The sequence below is a fragment of the Talpa occidentalis genome, unplaced genomic scaffold (genome assembly GCF_014898055.3).
Source record: "Talpa occidentalis isolate TD23 unplaced genomic scaffold, MPIMG_talOcc4v2.1 talOcc4.15, whole genome shotgun sequence".
Classification (NCBI taxonomy): domain Eukaryota; kingdom Metazoa; phylum Chordata; class Mammalia; order Eulipotyphla; family Talpidae; genus Talpa; species Talpa occidentalis.
In genome coordinates, this window is record NW_023601543.1 from 66,959,633 (window position 1) to 66,981,875 (window position 22,243).

Consider the following 22,243-nt stretch of genomic DNA (forward strand, 5'->3'; position numbering starts at 1 on the left):
GGTTTGTGTTTGTCTCCAGCACAGTTAGCTTTCCAGGTATACACCAAAAGTAGGCTCAAGGTTGAATTTAATCAGATTATAAGTTTTTCACACAATCTCAATGGGAGATTGGCCAAGAAATCTGACAGTACCTGGGACAAGGTGGTTAAAACAATGAACACTAGAATATAAGCTGGGCAGGAAGATAAACATGAAGTTTTTGACATACTAGAAAGAACAAAGGAACTATGAATTATAGGCTCTAAGTGGGTGAAAGAACCATTTTGCAGAGAACGATGTAACTAGAATCCAAACAGTTCATATTTCTTCACTGATGATCTTACCAGCCAATCCTAGACTCTCAATTACCTTTAAGGCACACCCAGCATCTCCATCTCTAGTTAATCAAAAGTAGATTAACTTGCAAGCCTCAAACCCATGTTCTGTCTGTGCTCAGCAGAGAAACCATAACATAAGTAGTAACAAAGCAATCAATTCCTGACCAAGGAACACAGTTCAACTCTATTCAATAATTTCACTTGCACTGACATACAACTCTTCTAGACTCTTGACTCACCATGGCTCATCTTTCTGTATTGATCCTTCATTTGTCTACATATTTATTTTTTCTTAAATCTGTCTTGCTAAACTGAACTCCAAATCTTATTCCTCTTTTGCTCACTGCGGCCCATCCAACATTATGTGAGAAAGTAAAAAGTACAATGCATCTTGACATGCAGTCAACAAAGACAACACAGTTTTTAACATCCTAGAACAGTATATTATACCCTATTTATGAGAGCTCCAGGTCTTTTTCTTTGACTGATACTTACTGTATGTAGATTCTAAGAAAGCTGAGGATCAGGCAGAGATGGAATGGGTCATTTGTTCCCACATTAATCTCTAAGAGAAAACCTAAGCTTACATAGAAATGAAATCATGTTTTTTTTTTTCCATTCCTTAAACACTAGATCATCATGTTTATCTAATGTCATTTTAAAATAACAAGGTCATCTAAATACTCGCTGAGGTTGACTACTTTCCTAACACGCCACAGATGTTTTAAGGTCTCTTGGATATATTTGCATTTTCATTCCATTCAATTATTTTATGTTTTTATTAAATTGCCTTTACAAATATTGATGTTTAAACTCTTAATTTAAATTGTTACACACTTGTGATTCTGCCCATTTCACTTACCTTTGATGCTTTCATTATCATCTCTCAAAAATCCTTCTTTACTTCCTACAGATTCAAACCTCAAGAAGACAACATAATCCTGCCTGTGGGACGGGTCAAAGTTCTTTTTACTATCAAGCACTAGCCTGTAAAATAAAAATCAGTCAGTTATTTTTAAAGCAAAGGTGATAGATTTTATTGCCTTCCAGTAGAGAGTATCAACCCAATCTTTAAATCAATGAAAAAAAAAAAGGTAAAATGTCAGGGATAAAAAATGAATGGTGATCCATTTTCCAAAATTTCTGAACTGATATATTTTCCAAAAGAAGGCCACAAATGGTCAAGACCCCCAAAAAGTCATGACAACATTTGCAAGACAAGAGTTATGTAAATATTAGTCATCAAGGTTCAGCTCAAAAACACCACTTTCTTATATAAAGGATTTTTTTTCCCAGGCAGAGTTTACTGCTGGCTAAGGACTGTTCAATTTTCTACAGTAGCTCTTCTTACTCACAAATGTCTAGCTGGTAACTTTTTTTTTTTTAATTTAAATTTTATTTTTATATTCCCCATACAATTACAACCCCCTTATTTTGACCACAATCCCTCCTTTCCCGCCCCCCACCCCATAGAGTGTCTCTGGTTCCTAGTTGTTTGTTGATTTTGATATTTTCTTTCGTATAGTTATTCTTTTTCCTGGTCCCTTATTTAAGTTTTCTAGATTCCTGCTATGAGTGAGACCATCTGGTATTTTCCTTTTTCTTTCTGGCTTATTTCGCTGTGTATGATCCCTTCCTAGCTGGTAACTTTTATTACATATTTCTCCCCTGGACTCAGTACATATTGCTAGGCATATTATTTTTAGAGAAAAACAATCAATTGGAGAACAAGAAAACAGCAAAATTTTGTCAGAAGAGAAAAAGAAGAGACTGGGTCCTCCCGTGGTGGCGCAGCGGTTGAGCGCTGGGCTGTGAGGCTGTCCGCAGCCTCTGCACCACTGGTTCGATCCCTGGCCTCCGGCAAGGGTCCCACATGGCGCGCAGACCTCTCCTGCCATGCCCGTTGCTCCCCTCAGCAGTGTATTTTGTCTGTCTGCCTGTTCTGCTCCCCACTCTGGCTCTGGAGAATTCTCTCACCCTCCCGTGCTTCTGACTGTACCCAGTGAGTGTATAAATAAATAAATAAATCTTAAAAAAAAAAAAAAAAGGAGAGACTAAAAGAGGGAAAGAGGACAAAGACAGATGGACTGAATCACAGGCCTGCACACTAGCTATCTTTACTTCTCTTACCTGGAGGTCAGCTTTTTTAGCAGTGAAAGCTCAAATATATATATGAGAAATTGATATGAAATACCACATCAGAATGCAAATATCAATAGCATGTTGAGAACATATTTAACTTAAGACTTGAAATCATTCTCATACCTATAAAATTATGTTTGACTCTCAAAGTTAACATGCTGAACCTCCCCCCCTCCGCCCCCCGCGCAACACACACACACCCTTGGGATTTTAAGGACTGTGTATTAAACATAATCTTACACATTAACCAAAAAATTTCCTGTATGAAGGTATGATTAATACAGTTATTGCAGATTGTACAAATAAACAATAAATTTATTACCCTCCTTCAATTAAACTACAACTCTTTTGTGTGTTTGTTTTTTGTTTCTTTGTTTTACCACAGAATGCTATTTTTATTGATTGAGAACCATTCCCCTATCAATCTTCTAAAGCACTACTTGAACATTTAAACAACTATGTATTTTTTATGTACTAAGTCTTCTAAATCTAAAAAAAAAAACCTACACTTTTAAGGTCTAGAAGAAGAAAAATAGACTGAGCTTCCAACAGACTACTACATTGTTTGTATGAGGAAATAACTGGGGGATGCCAAGTTCATATCTTAGAGTACATGCAGCCATGTGGACTAATGGAAATATCCACTTTCCAATATCCACTGATTTTATCAATGGGGTTGTTTTATTTGGTTCCAGTTCCATCATAATTTTGATTTTTGATCTTTCAAAAGTATTTCAGTTATTTTTGTTTAAATGTTGTTGCAAAGGGGGCACTATTATTGAAACACAATTCTTCAACACATGTTTAGTATTACTAGTGACTCTTGCCACAAAGATGGATACATTATTAGACTTTGCTTCTTACAAGCCAGGGTAAACATACTTACAAGTGGATTGCTTAATGCCATACACATATACTGCAAGCTCTCAAGTGTAGCTCAATTTGTTCACATGCATTTAAAACAGCATTTCCAAATATATTTCAAACTAAATGACCAAACCAAGTACAAAGGCTTGTGAAAACAAACATTAGCAAAAAAAAAAAAAAAAAAAAAAACCTTAAAAAACTATATTAATTACAGCAAGCAGCTGTGGTTAATCCCAGCAGCTGCTATAGTTTTAATATGTATGATACTTTGTCAACAGCCATTTTGCTCAAACAGAAGCAGAGTGCTTTCTTTGGGGACAGCTAGAATATACTGCTTGCCACCGGCCATCACCTAATTATTTCTGCAAGGCAAAAAGGTCTATTGCACAGATTGGATTGGGGTCACAACCCAAAACAACCCCAATCTTTCACTTCTACCATCCCATTTCCACAAAGTTTAGAGAGATTTTTAAGTTAACATAAAGTATTTAGAATCACACTTAAATATTGGAAATAATACTAAATGTTGGAAACATTTAGAGCTATGAAAAAGAACAGACTGATAGCTTCAAAAACTTTTACTATTAAAATCAATTTGAAAAATAACGGATGACCTCACTCATAGCAGGAATTTAGAAAACCTAAATAAGGAACCAGGAAAAAGACTAATTATAATAAAGTAAAAATCAAAATCAACAGGCAACTATAAACCAGAGACACACTGGGGGGGGGGGTGGCGGGAGAAGGGATTAGGATCAAAACAAGGTGGGTGGGAATTGTATGGGACTATAACGAAGATGAAAAGGCACACATTGTGCAAAAATGAAAAATGATGTAAAAATATATAAAATAAAATTAAAATAAAATCAATTTGATGAATGTATAGTTAATATACTTTCCATTCATAAGTGACATCACAATGAAATTGATTTTTGCTTACTTTGGGCTGAAACAAAATGTAATTACAATCTTTTCATAAGGGAGCAACTGCCCATCATTAGGAATACAAGAGATAAAAGTGGTAACATCGATATCCTTTACTTTGCGTAAGCAGGTGAGATTATTTAAAACAACATCTGTTCTTTGTGGAATATTTGTACCCTGTAACATAAAATCAGAAATAAAGATTATTAGGACAAAATATAACAAAATAAAGTATTTTAAGTATAGGTCATAAAATAATAATTGAAATTTCATAGTCCAGAAGAAAGTATGTGTCTTTAAGGTAACATACATCAGAGACCAAGGCATATCATAAATTTTAAGAACTATTAAAAAACTGATGAGACAAAAATTCCTATAATTAGTCACTGATCTATAAGAACAGTTGCCTAATTTTACTTCAGATATAAATATTATTATCAATGTTAGTTTAATTTAATGACTTTTGAGGTTATCCTTAGAGACTAATAAGATGAAATCAATCTTCAAGTCATGGTAAAACCTATTTAATAGAATAATTAAACAGCTTGTTGATCATTAGTAAGTTCAAAACAATGTTTCAGAACATAATTACTGATCTTCCTCTGCTGTGGTATTACTTACCAGTTCTTCTCCAACTGAATCATCTTGCAGTATAGCCACCCAATTTATGGGCTCTGGGCTATTATTATAAAGAAGTATCTGTTCAATTTTTGATGTTCCGAAGAAAACAGAACCAAAGCGTACACAGTCCAGCCTTCTCTCATTAGTCAGGCTTAACAATTCAATAATTGGCTCAACCAGCAGAGCTTTGACACTTAAGAGTATGTCTGGACGACCTTGCAAACTCACTCTATAAGATAATGAATTATAAATATATTTTTAATTCAAATTCCATATATTTTAGTTTTTCCCTAAATACTTGGATAAACAGAGATTGTATAAAATCACATTATAATTAAATTTCAAAGACATAAGAGTTCCTTTCATATACAAACCAGAGACTGCCATGTCCTTCTGTCTGTCTGAATCTGCACAGTAGAATGGTATATGTGCAAACTAATTCATTGTCTCTAGGAAACAACAAAGTTGGAAAACAATCACACAAATTGAACCCCCAAAAGAACTTACTGGTATGTAAGTCACCAGTTATTTCGTAAATACTAGAGTGATGATCAACATGGTCACCTCTAGTTCTAGAATTATTTTTTAAAAAGATTTTATTTATTTATGCGTACAAGAACTGGAGTGTAGGCCAGAGGTACAGGGGTGTGAGAGGACTCACCAGAGACAGAGTGGGGAGCAGAACAAGCAGATCTACTGAAACACATTGCTGAGGGGAGCAGCGGGTGAGACAGGAGAGGTCTGCTGTGCCAAGTGGATCAGCTCCCTGGCTGTGAATTGAACTCACGCCGCAATGGCTGCCGATAGCTTCATAGTGCTGAGACTAACCCCTGCTCTACCAGGAAAGCCCCTAGTGTTCCAGAATTCTTATTCTTTCCTAATTTATCATGGTCCTCCAAGACAAATTCATCCTTACCCTAATAACCCCAAATTCCCTACAAAGTATATCACAAAGCCCCACTTCTTTGCTGACATGAATATCCTTCCCATAAGACATCACTTCCCTGACTAATTTGTATTCCCTTTTGGAACTGCCTCCCCATACATTTCTCTCTCTCAGGCATAATGCAATCCTTTTTGATCTTGTCCCACTACATGCCACAAATAACTGACCATGCCACAACCATCATCCAAGTCCTTATTTTACACTAGATGGCTGTCACAGTGGGCAATGCTAATATCATCTCTTTCCAGCACTCTTTTTCCCCTGCCTCCTTGACACCTACTTAACTGGCTTTCTTTCTAACTCTTTCAGACTGTACCTTCTCATTCTTCTAAGACTTGGATATTTTAGAAACTCCGTGATTAATGATGTTTCTCTCCTACTCTTTCATATTCCACTCTCCAGCTCAAACACTTATTTTCAACACTCCCCTCTTTCTGATGCATTGATGACCCTCAGTCCAAAATACCTAGACCAGACTTTTTTCTGGGACTCAAGATAAGTGAATATTATAGGCTCTAACCAGTTCCACAGGATTTTGCAAAGTAACTCAAGTCAACACGCTAAAACTGAATTCAAGATATTCTCCCAAAGATCCATCCTTCCTCTTACCTTCCTTTTCTAGAAGCATTGATCAAATCTACTCAAATCTATCTCCATGGCACATATCCTATTTGTATACTCTCTCCTATTTGAATACTCCCAAATTGTTCCCTAGCTCAGGCCTTTACCATTTATTTTCCACCACACTAAGAGTTTCTAGTCAGAATGCCCACTCCACAGCTGTACTCCCACATTTGGTTTACACACTGCTATTGGCATGACCTTTCTAGAATGCGAACTCTTGAAGACACTCCATCTTAAGACACTTCTGAAATTTTAAGCCTTCTCAATGAAACTTAAACTACTACCAAGGCTTACAACTGTTTCTCAAACATTTTGTTTGGCTGTGATCTTCAGTAAGAAGTATGTTTTACCTTCCAATACGTAAGGCCCACACACCAAGCAAATTTTACAAAATAATATTTATCCTTACTATGTGAGACTCATTCTGATATGTTCTGCTTCATAACACTAATGCTAGTGTTGACCCATTATACTGGTTGCAGATACCACTAATGAACTGAGACATACAGTATAAGACAAAGAAAATACTGTCCCACAAGATCCTTTACTGAACCCTGCTCTATTGTTTATCTCATGTCTCTCACATCATTCTTCACCTCTGTCTCTATGCCTCTACATTGCCTCAGATCACTCAGTGTATTACACTGTTTACTGCTCTCTAGGATTTCAAGACTTCTACTTGCTTTGCCAGAAATAACTCATCTAACCCACCCTATCACCAACCCCACTTCTATTACACACACACACACACACACACACACACACACACACCAAATCACACTACTGCTACTGGTCTTTACCTGGCTAAATCATAGTCACCAAAAAGTGTTTGGTTCAACTATCACCTCTTTAGTGGAGCTCTTTCCTAATCTACTCCCTTACCCCCAGAAATCCAAACTAGAAGTCCTGTTATAGGTACCCGTATGTACCATATCCTCTGGTTCTTCACATTTTTGAGTGCTGAGTGCTTGGCAAATAGTAGACACTCAATGAATGAATACTGATTGAAAGAACAAACTACATATGTTAAAACACAATAGGTGTATCTAAAGAGTGAAACAGGAAAGTATTAAGAACTATATTACATTTAAGAACCATAGTATACACTCACCTTGCAACTTCATGTACAGTTCTGGGCTGATCTGCACAGAAATCCATTTTAATAACCACTGATGATTTAGCCTCCACAATACCATCAGTTGGAAAAATGATAATGGGTAATCGACCCTGATATTCTATTTTAAACCAACCTAAGGAGAACAAGAGAAAATAGTTGGCATTTGGATTTTACAATGTCTCATTCACACTCTTAGTAGGGGACAGACATGTATTATTGAGTCTGTGGTCTACTCTGGACCAAGAAGCCCGGGGTTGCGGTCACCCAGTGAATGTGAGCCTGGTATTAGGACTCAACCCTCATCAATAGGTAAAACATATTTTCTGCTTATTATTTACAAACACTTAGGCTTAAGGGCTTTGCCTACATTATTCTGTTTAATCCTCATATGATTCTATGATATAGGTTCATTACCTCTGATTTATCAATAAAGAAATAAAAACTTAGAAAGGTTGAGTGACTTATCCAGAGACACACACCTATGATCGTGGATTATATTAACCCCAATTCTTCAACCTTCTCTGCATTGCCACATTTAGGCAATCACAAAGTATGTCTTCCTATTCCTTGAGTATGAAATTGATCATGTGATTTGGTTTGGCAAATGGCATGGGGGCAGATGTCACAACATGCCAGATCTAAACCCAGATATCTCTTGCATTTTTACCAGTGTTTCTATTGAGAGTAATTGCTCTCTCTTTGGCCTATGCCCCAAAAATGAACATATGTGGAGCAGTCACCCAGCAGACTCCTAGACCTGCAGTAAGTAACAGAAAGCCCCAGCTGCCTCAGCTTGAAGCAGAGCAACCCAGCTGAGCCCCCACTTAGATCAGTCAAGTTCCAGCCAATCTGCATACAAATGAACAATTAAAAAATAATTGCCTTTATAGATACAGAGTTGTGGGATGCTTTACTACATAGCAGTCATTGACTAATTAAATAACTAACCAATAGAACTAGGATTTTCACTTGGAGGTTTATGACCAACAGGCTCACATGTATAACCACTGTCACTTCTTTACAGATGAATGAATGCAGTTCACACAGGGACAAGGTATAAGGAAATGGTTTCTAGAATCAAGGAGCAAATGAGAAAGAGGCTACAAAATTTTGTAATCTGAAGAAGAAACGTTTCATAATTTATGATAATACTTGGTGCCTACATTAAAGTATGAGGTCTTTGAAATCAGATTGACTCTCATTTCTTTGGTCCTAGTGCCTAACATTAAGTGGTACTCCAAATGTGTCCAACAAGGTTGAAGTAGCCAATTATAGGTTTTTAAAATATCATACATAAATATCATCCTATAATATTGTAGGGTAAAGAAAATATCAGGCTTTTCTGCCCTTCCGCCATCAGGATAGATGATGGATCCTTGTCCTGAATGCATGCCTGATGGTGGGCACCTGGAATAGGGTGTGGGCATAGGTAGATGGGATTCAGCTGAGCTAAGACTGTGCTTTTAAGGGCGGCGTCACGGGGGGACGCCAGCAGCACCAGCACCAGCAGCAGCAGCCGCCGCAGCCGAAGCCGAGAAGCAGCAGAACGAACGCCAGAGAGCCCAGATAGAGTGAGGACTTGCTGGGGGCTGGGAGGCCTGCCAGCCTCCCAGCCCCCCAGCCAGCACCCCTGCCTGCCATATGCCTGGTGAACCCCAAATAAAAAACCTGCAAAACTACTGAGGACTCTGACTGCTCCTTTACCCGATCTGCATGGGATCAGAAAACCTGCACTGCGCCCCTTCCGGCCCTTACAATTGGCGTATGTCGGCAAGATCCATGCAGACGGGTATTGGAGCCCTCCGAAGACCTGGAGGGACTAAGGAGAACAGACTTTGCCTGTGACGACGCTGGAGGCACCATGGCGGTATAGAAGATGGATACGTCCACGAGCTACAGGATGAGACCTGGCGTGAAGGAGACGCCCGAAAGGACCAGCCAACGACACCGGAAAGGACCAGCCAACGACACCGGATAGGACCAGCCAACGACACCGGATAGGACCAGCCAACGACACCGGATAGGACCAGCCAACGACACCGGATAGGACCAGCCAACGACACCGGAAAGGACCAGCCAATGACCCCTGAGGCAGCAGGCCATTGCTGAAGCAGGGAGAGGCCAATGGACTGATAGACTGATGAACTGATGATTTTGGACTGACAATCCCGCCAGAAGGCGGAGGACCTTAGCAGGTTATGTTTATTTTTTGAGAATCTGGGGGTGGCCAGTGGGCCTAGATGGCCAAAAGCAGCCTGTGTATGCCCAGTGGCCAGGTGGAGGAGAAAAGCCAACTAAGGTGGCAAAAGCTGGTACTGATGCTAAGTTGAGAAGCCCTAAAGCGGCTGTTAAGCAGCCTGGGTATGCTGAAGCCCTGTGAGTCTCGTAAAATCACCTATGGGTGATGCCCTGCTCATTCTTGAGTGAGGGTGAGGAGCTGAGGAGGCCGTCCTTGGGGGACGGGTGGGGAATGTGGCTTGGGGTGGAGCCCAAGCCAAATGCAAAGTTTGGATCCCCAACCCATGTGCTTGTGCAGTGGGTTGGCTTGAGAGCAGGGGTCTGTGAGTCGCATGGGTGGCCATGAAGGCCGAGTGTTGGAGCGACTGCAGACAGAAACCCTGAGGGTTGGCGATTACCCCCAACAGAATAAAATTGCCAATCCCAGAGCTAGTGCATCCTGGGGGTGGATGCTGTGTGTGCCTTGTAGCCGAGACTACAGCCAGAGAAGGCCAGGAAGCCTGACGGCTCCTGGTGTGATATAGCAGATGCCGTGTGTGATTTCCCCTCCCTCGCATGAGCAGTGCCTTCGGCAGCAGATTTGGTGGCTCATCTGCTGGTACCAATAATTGTCTTTTGCACTTGGTTGGTGCCCTGCCTGGACTTATTTGTGTTCTGTTGTATTTTGTTATGTTGTATTTTGTTATTTGATGTATTTGCTTTTGTGGGCCATGGCTGCATTGTTTGTTTGCTTAGAAAATTGTGTATATATGTATAGACTGTATGGCAGAAAACCCTGAGGGGGTGGACTGTAGGGTAAAGAAAATATCAGGCTTTTCTGCCCTTCCGCCATCAGGATAGATGATGGATCCTTGTCCTGAATGCATGCCTGATGGTGGGCACCTGGAATAGGGTGTGGGCATAGGTAGATGGGATTCAGCTGAGCTAAGACTGTGCTTTTAAGGGCGGCGTCACGGGGGGACGCCAGCAGCACCAGCACCAGCAGCAGCAGCCGCCGCAGCCGAAGCCGAAGCCGAGAAGCAGCAGAACGAACGCCAGAGAGCCCAGATAGAGTGAGGACTTGCTGGGGGCTGGGAGGCCTGCCAGCCTCCCAGCCCCCCAGCCAGCACCCCTGCCTGCCATATGCCTGGTGAACCCCAAATAAAAAACCTGCAAAACTACTGAGGACTCTGACTCCTCCTTTACCCGATCTGCATGGGATCAGAGAACCTGCACTGTGCCCGTTCCTGCCCCTTACAAATATTAACTCAAATGTATATACTGCCAACATAAACAATTGGAACTGAATTTCCCAGTTCAGCTTTAAATCACATTTAAAGATATTTTCAAAAGTATTCATTTAACTAAAGTGTATAAAACATTAGCATACTAAAATATTGAAAATATAAAAAGATAATAAAACTTTTTTAAAGTACTGAGATGGCCTGTTAGAAAAGAAAAACTCATAGCAACAAATTTTGTTAATCTAATCATTTTAAAAGTGGTAATGACACAATATTTAAGGTTTATTTTGTCTCTCATGAAATAAAAATCTATAAAATTATATCCATTTCGAATAAGTGTTATTTACTCAATTCTCTGGAGAAAGAAAACTATGAGTTCAGTTAAGACTGAGTCAGTGAAATAGTTCCTATATTATAAACACTTAAAACATAATTTGACAAAAGAATTTAAGGGACTGTTTCAAAAGCTTATTCAGAAATAACTCAAAGCCAAAAAAAATTGCTCGAACTTCCAAATACATTAAAATAGTAGGTACATAAACATTACTGTGTCCTATGTTACTTTAATATCATTAATAACAGTGAAATACTTGACTTTTATTTTTTAATTGCTAATGGGAGCGAGGACATTCTCCTAATAGAAGGGTGTCATTGAAGGAAGGTTGTTAAAAATGGAATTTCTGTCATCAAAATTTCATTTCCTTTTAGATATGACACTGGCTAATGTGTGGAGAATGAACTAGAAGGAGATAAGGGGAGACTTCAGAGAAATAATTTAGGTTGGTGTAATTACCAGGCAAGAGAGGATGATGGCCTGCTGTAGAAACGTGCCAATGAGACAGAGAAAAGCAGGATTACTGACATAATTAGAAAGTGAACAGACAGGATTTAATAATTGACTGAGGGTGGTGTCAAGGATCTTGCCAAGTTTCTGACTTGCCCAAATACATGGTGATGAAATTTAATGAAAAGGAAAAGTTATGGGAAGAAGCTGAGGAGTTTAGTTTTAGACAAGTTAAGTTGAAGAAACCTGAAGGAAAAAGGAGCCTTACATAGACCTGTGAGTAGTCAGTGACGTAAGAGGAACGGAAGTGACTGCTAGGAAGGGCTTGCTGATTGAGGACACATGCGGGTCCATGGTAAACCCTAAAGAATACTCAGTTAATGCACTCTTAAAAGGGCAGCTGTCCACAAAAGAGAACTGAAGAGGAAAGAGAAAAAAGAATAGTTTTAACATCAATAGTGAATATTCATTGAACACTTTATATACGTCAGTGTGGTGAGTATTAATCATCACAATCATCGGAGTAAGGCACTATGTTCCTCTTAATGTGTACGTGTAAGGGAGGCAATGTACGTTGGGGAAGAGTCAATTCCTTACTTGGGGCCTCTCAGCCAGTAAATAGAGTAACCAAGTTCTGGGGCCTGGAAAACATCACTCCAGGACCTGAGTTATTAACCACTGTTTTGTACAGGAGAGTGAGGGGTCATAGATGCCAGCTGTTCTTTTTTTTTTTTCCTAAGAAGACAGTGGTGGTCCACTGTGTCAAACATTGCTAATACACCACGTAAAACAAACACAGACTTGTCCAATGATGAGACTTTGGAGAGTACATGGGATGTGAAGGTACCTAGGTGGACTGAGATGAAGAGGCCTGTGCACAAACTGGTATATTTTTTGAATCTGAGTTGCTCTACCTTCTCTAGAGAATCAAGTTAGGCATTTGGGTAGTGACATATGCATTGTTATCTTGCCTTTGAAAGACTTTTGGAAATGATTAAGTAGACTTTTATGTAAAAGAATTTGCAAGATCAAGTGAAGGCAAACAGAGTGTAGTTTTATAGGGTGCTACTTGAAATAAAGAGTCATAGGGCCTCCCCAGTGGTGCAGCAGTTGAGTGCTGGGTTGTGAAGCTGCCCGCAGCCTCTGCAGTGATGGTTTGATTCCCGGCTGCTCCCCAGCCACAGGAGGAGGGTCCCACATGGCGCGCAGACCTCTCCTGCCGCCCGCTGCTCCCCTCAGCATTGTGCTTCGGTCCTTCTGCCTGCTCTGCTCCCCGCTCTGGCTCTGGTGAATTTTCTTACCCTCCCATGCTTCTGACTGTACCCAGTGCTTGTATAAATAAATAAATAAATCTTAAAAAAAAGACTATATTTTAAAAAAATAAATAAAGAGTCATATACCCAAAGCCATTGTTACTTCTTATACATGTTTGTTTTTTTTTTAAGACTCCTTGGCTCTTAGCATGCCAATTATGTACCAGTCTCCACAAGTCTCCAAATGATTAAATTGTGGAGACTATTCAGAATGCTCATATAGGATTAAGCAGATGACTTCTGAATTCAAACGTCTTTCATTGAAAGCTTAGTGGTACTTTACTAAAACTCTGAGAGATTACCAAAACAAATCAATTAAACAAAGGCTTATTGAATGCCTGCTATATGCTCAACATTGCATTATACACGGAGAGTCTATGACACTGATTTCCAAGAAAATAAAACTGAAAACAAACAAACAAAAACACATATTGAGAATAAGGAGTACATCCTTCTTTGGGTGGTTGAGAAGGATTCTGATGACCACTCCTGGGTTTGGTCCAATTTAGCAAATATCCTGGTTTACAGATGATCCCAAGCTTTTCCTAAACTGTAGACAGATGATGTTGACAATCCAAGGAAGGTAAAGCAGGCATTAAGAACAAGAGAAAAGGGCCTCCCTGGTGGTGCAAGGTGGTGCAAGGGGTTGAACACCGCACTACAATCCGCAGCCTCTGCTGCATGTGTTCAATTCCCAGACAGCCAGAGAGGTGGACCTCTCCTGTCTCGCCTGTGCTCCCCTCAGCAGTGTATTTCAGTCAGTCTGCCTGTTCTGCTCCAAACTCTGTCTCTGGTGAATCCTCTCTCCCCCCTGCATCTCTGGCCTGTGCCCCAGCTCTTGTATGCATAAATAAATCAATCTTAAAAAAAAAGAAAAAAAAAAACGAACAAGAGAAAGGTATATACTTGTGGCCAAAAAGTGCAAATAAATTTAAAAGAGGATAAGTTCTATGGTAGCTGTTCAAACCCAGAAATGGTGTGTAAAGATCACACTAAGGGGCCTCCCCTGGTGGCGCAGTGGTTGAGCGCTGGGCTGTGAAGCTGCCCACAACCTCTTCAGCGCCAGCAAGGGTCCCACATGGCGCGCAGACCTCTCCTGCTGCACCCGCTGCTCCCCTCAGCAGTGTATTTCGTTGGTCTGCCTGTTCTGTTCCCTGTTCTGTCGCTGGTGAATTCTCTTACCCTCCCACGCTTCTGACTTACCCAGTGCTTGTATAAATAAATAAATAAATCTGAAAAAAAAAAATCACACCAGGAACTTTAAAAACTGTTCTATATCATAACACAGTAGTAGAACAAGTCGATTGACATATTCAAGGATACCGAGGGGAAGTGGAAAATAATTGCCATTCAAGGCATGCTAAAATACTCTTTTCTCAATCTTCAAAGATAAAAACTGAGAAACAATCGGGCATGAATATACCATAAAAATCATAAAAAAAACACAAACAGTTCAAGTTCCCCAGCTCACAAAGTACTAATACTGCAGTTATCTTCAAGATTGAACTATGTCTTTTCAAATGAAAAGATAAGTGCTACTTCGCAAAGGGAGGAGTAAACTCAGGAAACATTCATTCAACAATATTCTGCTAAATCCATGGATGGTTACTCCATGGGCTATGAAAATAAAGCATCATGAAGTTGTTATATAGATAAACTTTGGGGTCTACCATATAATAGCCCAATCACACTACCCCAGGCAGAAAAAAAAGATGTACAAATTATGAATCTGCTGAGTGTGGTAATATAATTACCTCTTAGCATATATATATATATATATATATATATATATATAATTAGTAAACATTAATCTTTGCCTCTAACACTATAAAATATTTGTCACATAAAATCTTTTAAAAAGATTTTATTAAAATTATCTTTGGTTACTGAATCTGTTTTCTGCGTAAGTGTTCTCCTCATGAAAATATATTGCTATTTTCATGAATATTTATATATTTTACTTGTACTTAATAAGAATTTTATGACACTTCACAGGTACTTGCTACTGTGAATATAAAATAGAATATCAATTTCGGTAATAGTGGTAAAAATAGTATTATTCAATTCCAAGAATGAGAGACAAGGTTAACATTAAGAAAAATATGTTTCATTAATAGCAATTTGTTTGTAAGGTAATAGTAATTAACATTTCACAATACTCGATTTTAATTAACCAAGGGTAGTATTCACTGTGAAAACTATGTACACACAAAATAGTAATATAATATTAATACAGGTAAGAGGCAAAGTGGATTGTTTTTCCTAAAATATATGGAACTAAGTCTAAAGCTTAATTTAACTTATTTTATTAAGTAAAATATTAAATATTCAATTAAAATTAAAACCATTTTTTAACTTCTAGAAATCTTTTATGGATAACAAAACAGTACAAATTAGTGATATTTTTAGAACAAAGGCTAAGACCAAAACTTTGAAGGGTTTGGAATAGACAAGTTAAGAGAGATTTTTAGAAAGCAAAATAACACAACTCCCTCAATTATGTACATACCACTATACTAATATACAACCAGAGACTCTAAAGGTCCATAGAGTCCATAATCACTTGCCATAAGAGAGTCCATCTTTAATACTGGAGTCAGATCACAAATGAGTCCAATATTACAATTCCACTGGCATCAGAAATTCAATCATTTAAAAACCAAAGCATGGGAAGTGAAATGAACAACATGCAATGAGGAACAATTACCAGTTTTGCTTGTTTATATGCCAGGAAAAAAATCAGTAAAGGAACAAACTACTCATTTAGGCAGCCCCAGAAAATATCCTCACTAAGGATGTAAGACCTCCTTTATGTATCCAACAGTCTCAGAGAGAAATGCCCTCTCTGTCCAGGGCTAGTTCTCATGGCAGCATGGCCTTACCATCCCCAGATGGTAACCATCTCATCAGGAAAATGAAAGGACAAGTGATTTTATGCTTACTGTATACCATCAGTAAAGAGTATCTGTGAAAACACACAATGTTTTGTGGAAATTCTTAGGTCCCAGTAAGAATTCCCAGAGAAATAATTCACCCAGGAGAAGAAAGAAGCCTTTATTCTTTCCACAAAGAGTTAGGGAGTTTTATCATGCTATCTCTCCCATGTATATGGGAGCTATACACGTTATTATTAAACTTCTTTTCGGAGTTTTCTTTTTAAAAAATGTTAGTAAGAGGGCCTCCCTAGTGGCGCAGTGGTTGAGTGCTGGGTTGCGAAGCTGTCCGCAGCCTCTGCAGCGCCTGTTCGATCCCCAGCTGCTCCCAGCCACGGGAGGAGGGTCCCACATGGCGCGCAGACCTCTCCTGCCACCTGCTGCTCTCCTCAGCAGTGTACTTCCGTCCCTCTGCCTACTCTGCTCCCTGCTCTGGCTCTGGTGAATTCTCTCACCCTCCCGCGCTTCTGACTGTACCCAGTGCTTGTATAAATAAATAAATAAATAAATAAATAAATAAATAAATAAATAAATAAATAAATAAAATGATATTGCCTAAAAGAAGAGGCCAAAAAAAAAAAAGTAAGAACCTTCTAGGTACTTCAAAGTTGAATATGATTGAGAAAAAGAAAAAAAAAATATTGAGGGCCTGTGACAGGTCAAGTAACATATTACAACCTCAAATATATTCATAACTAGCCACAGTATATTTTATTAACCACAGCTTATTAATGAGGAATCTCAAATTTCCTTAAACACACTTCCCCCAGATCACAAAGCTAGTAAGCTACTGTGCCCTAATTCTATCTCTGGATATCTCTAAGAACTATATCATGTCCATGACACCAACTTTCCTCCCATCCTCAGGGAGATCACCAGCCATCTGAGAGTCAGAATGTGTTAATCAGAATCATAAGGAAACAATTACATCTTTCATGAATTATTGCCTACCAGTCTTTTACAGTCATTCTATTTAAGGGCCCTTGGCTTTGAGTTTTTCAAATGACAACCATTTTTTTTCTTTTATGAATCAGAGAGTCTATTAATATACTAGGTATACATTTCAAATTATTAACTTTCTAAAAGTGTAAGTTAATTTATATGACAAACTACTTACCTGGAGCTTTTCCATAGTTAATGACATGAACCTCTTTACTATATACTTTACTATTGGCAACCAATGTTCCAAAATCAACTTCTGGCTCAATATGCAATTGACAGGATGGAATCAACCTAGGGGAGAAGAGAGGACCACATAATTAATCTCAGCAATTATAACCTCAGTGAAATCTATAGGGGACAAATAGACACTTTATCTTAACTTCTTAAAAGATATTTCCATTTTCTTAGAAATCTACCAGTGGCATATTTGTCAGTCAAATAAATTGTGAAACAAATAACATGAAAACAACCTGAGACACAATTTTAACAAAGAAGTAGGACTTCATGCACCTAAGTATGTAGTATACCGGACTGCAAACATATGAAAATTTATCAACACTTCTAAATAATCCATATGTTAAAAGGAAGTCTCAAAGAAAAAATAATTTTAAAGTACATATAACCAAATAAAAACAAAATGCAATATATAAAAAATTTTGGGACACAGCTAAAGCGGTGCTAAGAGGGTCACTGATAGTACTATGTGCTTAAATAAGAAATGAGGAAATATCTCAATTCTAATTTCCAGCCTCAAGTAATTTGTAAAAGAGAGTAGTATAATCCCAAACCAAGCAGGAAGTAATAAAGAACAGCAATCAAAGGAATTTAAAACAAAATGACCATAAATTCAGTGACAAAAAGCTGATTCCTTGGGGGGGAAAAATCAATAAAGTTGATGAACCACTAGCAATACAAAAATAAAAGGGAAAGAGACACATACCACCAACATCAGGAATGTAATAAGGGGCACAGTTATTCAGAAATAATAAGGTAAATGTCTGAATAAGCTCACACTCATAAATTGACAATTTAGATAGGAAGAGTTCTTTAAAAACCACAAACTACAGTAACTAACCAACATGAAAGAAGCAGCCTGGATAGCTTCACAGTCTTGAAAAAGTTGAAGTCATACTTTAAAACATCCTAAAATAGAAATCTTCAGGCTCAAATAATTTCAGTAGGGAATCCTACCGTTCAAAGAAATAACATCAATTTTAAACAAGTTCTTCCAAAGAACAGGAGAGAACATTCCCCAACTCATTTTATGAGAGCAATACTGTGATAGAAAAAATAGAAAAAAGACATTACATACATACATACATACATACATACATTCATACATGCATACATACATATATAGACTACAGACCAATATCTCTCCTGAACTGATCTTGAACAACAACCCTCCAAAAAATGTGCAAAAATATGTGCAAACCAAAGATCTACCAAAAGACAATTCAGATTATACAAGGTATATCAAAAGACATAATCAGATTATACAAAGAAATTATAAAACTCAAGAGTAAAAAGCAAACAATCCAATTATCACTTTTTTCTGAGGAAAAGAAGGATCATATAGGTATATGTGTGAATTAAAAACACTTTAAAAATGAACACTAGCTTTATTTTTTATTTAAATATTTTATTTTATATAATTCTTACATCTTTTTTCATCTTTGCACAATGTATGAATTTTCATTTTGGTTATATTCCCCATACACTTGCACCCTCCCCCCTTATTTTGACTCTAGTCCTTCCTTAATGAACACTAGCTTTAAAAGGTTATTTTACAATGAACAGAAATATGCTTTTTTTCAGTATAAAGGAAAATTACATTGTCCTGATCAAATAAATAATTTGTATAAAAGTTAATCTTCAAACCAGTTGTTTAGTTCTGTTATATTTATTATATCTGTCCACATTTTCCATTCTGAAAAAAAAGCACCATTTTGATTATTTTAGAGCCAAACATCTGCATTATTTAAAATTCAATGATGTGAATATGACAATAATTTAAGATTAAAGTGTGAATACAGGTTCACAACAATCCATTTAAAAATACATTCATCATATAAACAGAGTAGAATGGTATTTACCAGAGGCAGGGGGTTGCAGGAATTGGCGAGATTTTAAAAGCACAAACTGCGAACTAGTACATAACTAAGTTCTAGAGAGCTAATACACAGCAAAGTGATTACAGCCAATAATACCCTAATATAAAATTCAAGCTGCTAATAGACTAGATCTTAACTATCCCACAACAATAAAAAAAATGATAATTATACAATATGATAGAAGTGTGAGCTAACATTTTGATGGTAATTATATTGTAATATTATAGCTGCATCACATGAACATATTGTACACCTTAAACTTACATAATGTTATGTCAATTACATTTCTGTAAAAAATAAAATTAACACGAGGAAAAGCCACTGAAGAAGTGTAGTAGCAGGTTAAGTCAAGAGAATAAAGTGAGCCAAGAAGGCAATGATGGTTCATTATGCCGCTAAGAAATGGAGTAAGATAAAGACAGAGGAGTTACCAATAGACTGGCAACATTCAAGAGCTGCTTCACTGGAAAGCTCGGGAAAATGGCCCATCTGGTGTTTATTGAACTGAGAATAGAAAATGAGACTGTAGAGACAGAAAAAAAAAAAATTTAACAAGCCTTGCTGTCAAAAGATACCAAAAAATATGCTGGAAAATAGCCTGTGAGGTAAAAAGAAAAAATGTGATTCTTGAATGTTTTTATGTTTTTAAGTTATTTTAATAAAAAAATAGCAGAAAATGTATCTTCTATTTGTCTTATGACCACAATTTGCTCAAAATATGTCCTTTCAGTTCAGCTACAAGGAAACTCTCGATAAAACAAGCCATATTAGAGAAAATACAGAATACTACTTTGACCCTTAATTTTGTTTGAAGATTGCTTAAAATGATTGCAGGAAATATGAATACATACCCCATTAAAGGGATCTCTATTGTTTTATTTCCTATTGAAATAATCAGTTGGTCAAAAGTGTCTTCATTTTTATCAGGATGATATTCCACCATAGCTGTCATCTGAAGGCCAGAAGCAAGTGCTTTATCCAGATTGGTCAAAATCAGTCTGAACTTCAGTGGAAGAAAAAATATCAAATTACACATCTAATCTCTTAAGAACAAACTATTGCGTGAACAATTATTGTTAGGAGTGTATATTATTTCTTCTTTTCTTTAAAGATTTATTTATTTATGCATTCAAGAACTGGGGTACAGGCCAGAGGTGTGGAGATCGAGAGGATTCACCAGAGATAGAGTGGGGAACAGAACAGACTGACTGACATACACTGCTGAAGGGAGCAGCGGGCGAGCCCGGGGAGGTCTGCTGCACCATATGGGTAGCTCCCTGGCTGGGGATATAACTCGTGCTGCAGAGGCTGTGGACAACTTCATAGGTTGAGTCTTAACCCCTTGCACCACCAGGGAGGCCCAGGAGCGTATATTATTTCAAGAGACCATGAATGCATTTTTTTTGTTCATCTATTTCCTCCTTAATTACCTTTATGCCTATAAGGGTTCAAGAGTGAGTATCATGGTCCTGGAACAAAGAGAAGTTCCCATGGACATTGGGCAAATAGCTTTGGCCCCTAACTTGTCAGTCTGTGTTTGTCAATACAAGAGCTGTGGTCCAGTTTTCTTTTACAATTCTAGATACAAACCAAAAGAATGACATAGGGGCCTCCCCAGTGGCACAGCGGTTGAGCGCTGGGTTGCGAAGCTGCCCGCAGCCTCTGCAGCGCCAGTTCGATCCCCGGCTGCTCCTCGGCCACCTGAGGAGGGTCCCACACGGTGCGCAGACCTCTCCTGCCGCCCACTGCTCCCCTCAGCAGTGTATTTTGGTACTTCTGCCTGCTCTGCTGCCCGCTCTGACTCTGGTGAATTCTCTCACTCTCCCTCGCTTCTGGCTGTACCCAGTGCTTGTATAAATAAATAAATTAATTAAAAAAAAAAAGAATGACAATTTTTCTTCTGACTGCATAAAAACCAATTATGAAGTACTTCATGAACATCCATAAAATAATGTTTGCTCATATCCAAAAATTCCTGCTTGATTTTTAAAGGAAAATATTTTCATATACACATTCAACTGTTTAATAAATGTGTATTAAGGGAGTGAAACAGTAAAATGTTCCTTTCATTTTTACTGTTCTTAGAGCAATCAGGTACTTTTTGATTTAAAAAAATAGTTAATAGTCTCCTGTGATGTACTATTTTATTGCAAAATAAATACTTTGCTTTCATTAAAATATGCAAATACAAACATGAATAAAGCATGATTCTATTTATATGAAACTCAAATGCAGACAAAACTAATCTGTGGTGTTAAAAATCAGTATAGTGGTCATCTCTACAGGATGATAACTCCAGGTACTGTAGGGAAACTTCTGGAGTGCTGGAAAACTGTTTCCCTCAATACTGTAGGGAAACTTCTGGAGTGCTGGAAATACTCAATGAATTGACCCAAGGGCACATACATATATAAAACATTTATCACGCTTTACTTTAAAGATATAAAGATACACACTACAGTGCACATAAAATAGTACATCATTTTTTTTAAAGTGTAAAAAGCATAACATGACAGTCCTTCATCTCATGGCCCTCCTACTCACTACCGTACACTTTACTATGTGCATACAAACAAATATATGTACATTTAACAAAAGACATCATAACATCTTCCCATTTCTGTACATGTAAGTCCAGCTACAGCCAATATTATTTATCATTAGGACTATCCCATGAAAAAATTCGTTATTTATCACATATTTCAGACATTCTTATCACCATTTCTATGTCAAAAATCTCTGAGAACACGTGGTCATAACAAACTAATATTCATCCATTTATACACATGATTTAAAAATAACTCTGAGGTGAAATTCTATCAACTTTTAAATCAGAAGATGGGGAAAGTGTCTCAGGACATTAATTTTGCAGGTTTTCAGACCTGCATTGACTCTCCCATTAGTTTCTGAGTTGTGAGGGGAGGGTTGTGTCCTCACATTCCTCATACCTACTGTCGATTACATAGTAGATACTCAAGAAAAGTTTGTTGAAATATGAAATAATAAACTATCCCACTATCCTATGTAGCTAGAGTAAGCCGGCACTTTAGGATTCAAAGAGTACTTAACAGAATTTTGTTTTCATAACTGTACACTATTATGAAAGGTATATATGGCTGTTAAGGGGAGACAGTCATG

At 37.9% G+C, this 22,243-nt stretch overlaps 1 protein-coding gene across 1 annotated transcript in view; it reads right to left on the reverse strand.

The window, feature by feature from the left end:
- CFAP47 (cilia and flagella associated protein 47) overlaps positions 1-22,243 on the reverse strand; it is a 330,871-nt gene that overhangs the window by 308,021 nt on the left and 607 nt on the right. The window contains exons 2-7 of the mRNA XM_054695900.1: positions 19,957-20,108; positions 17,167-17,282; positions 7,553-7,691; positions 4,872-5,100; positions 4,267-4,427; positions 1,180-1,304 (exon numbers count right to left, since the gene is read on the reverse strand). Coding sequence (XP_054551875.1) covers positions 1,180-1,304; positions 4,267-4,427; positions 4,872-5,100; positions 7,553-7,691; positions 17,167-17,282; positions 19,957-20,108 — 922 coding nt within the window. The remainder of the gene's footprint in view (positions 1-1,179; positions 1,305-4,266; positions 4,428-4,871; positions 5,101-7,552; positions 7,692-17,166; positions 17,283-19,956; positions 20,109-22,243) is intronic.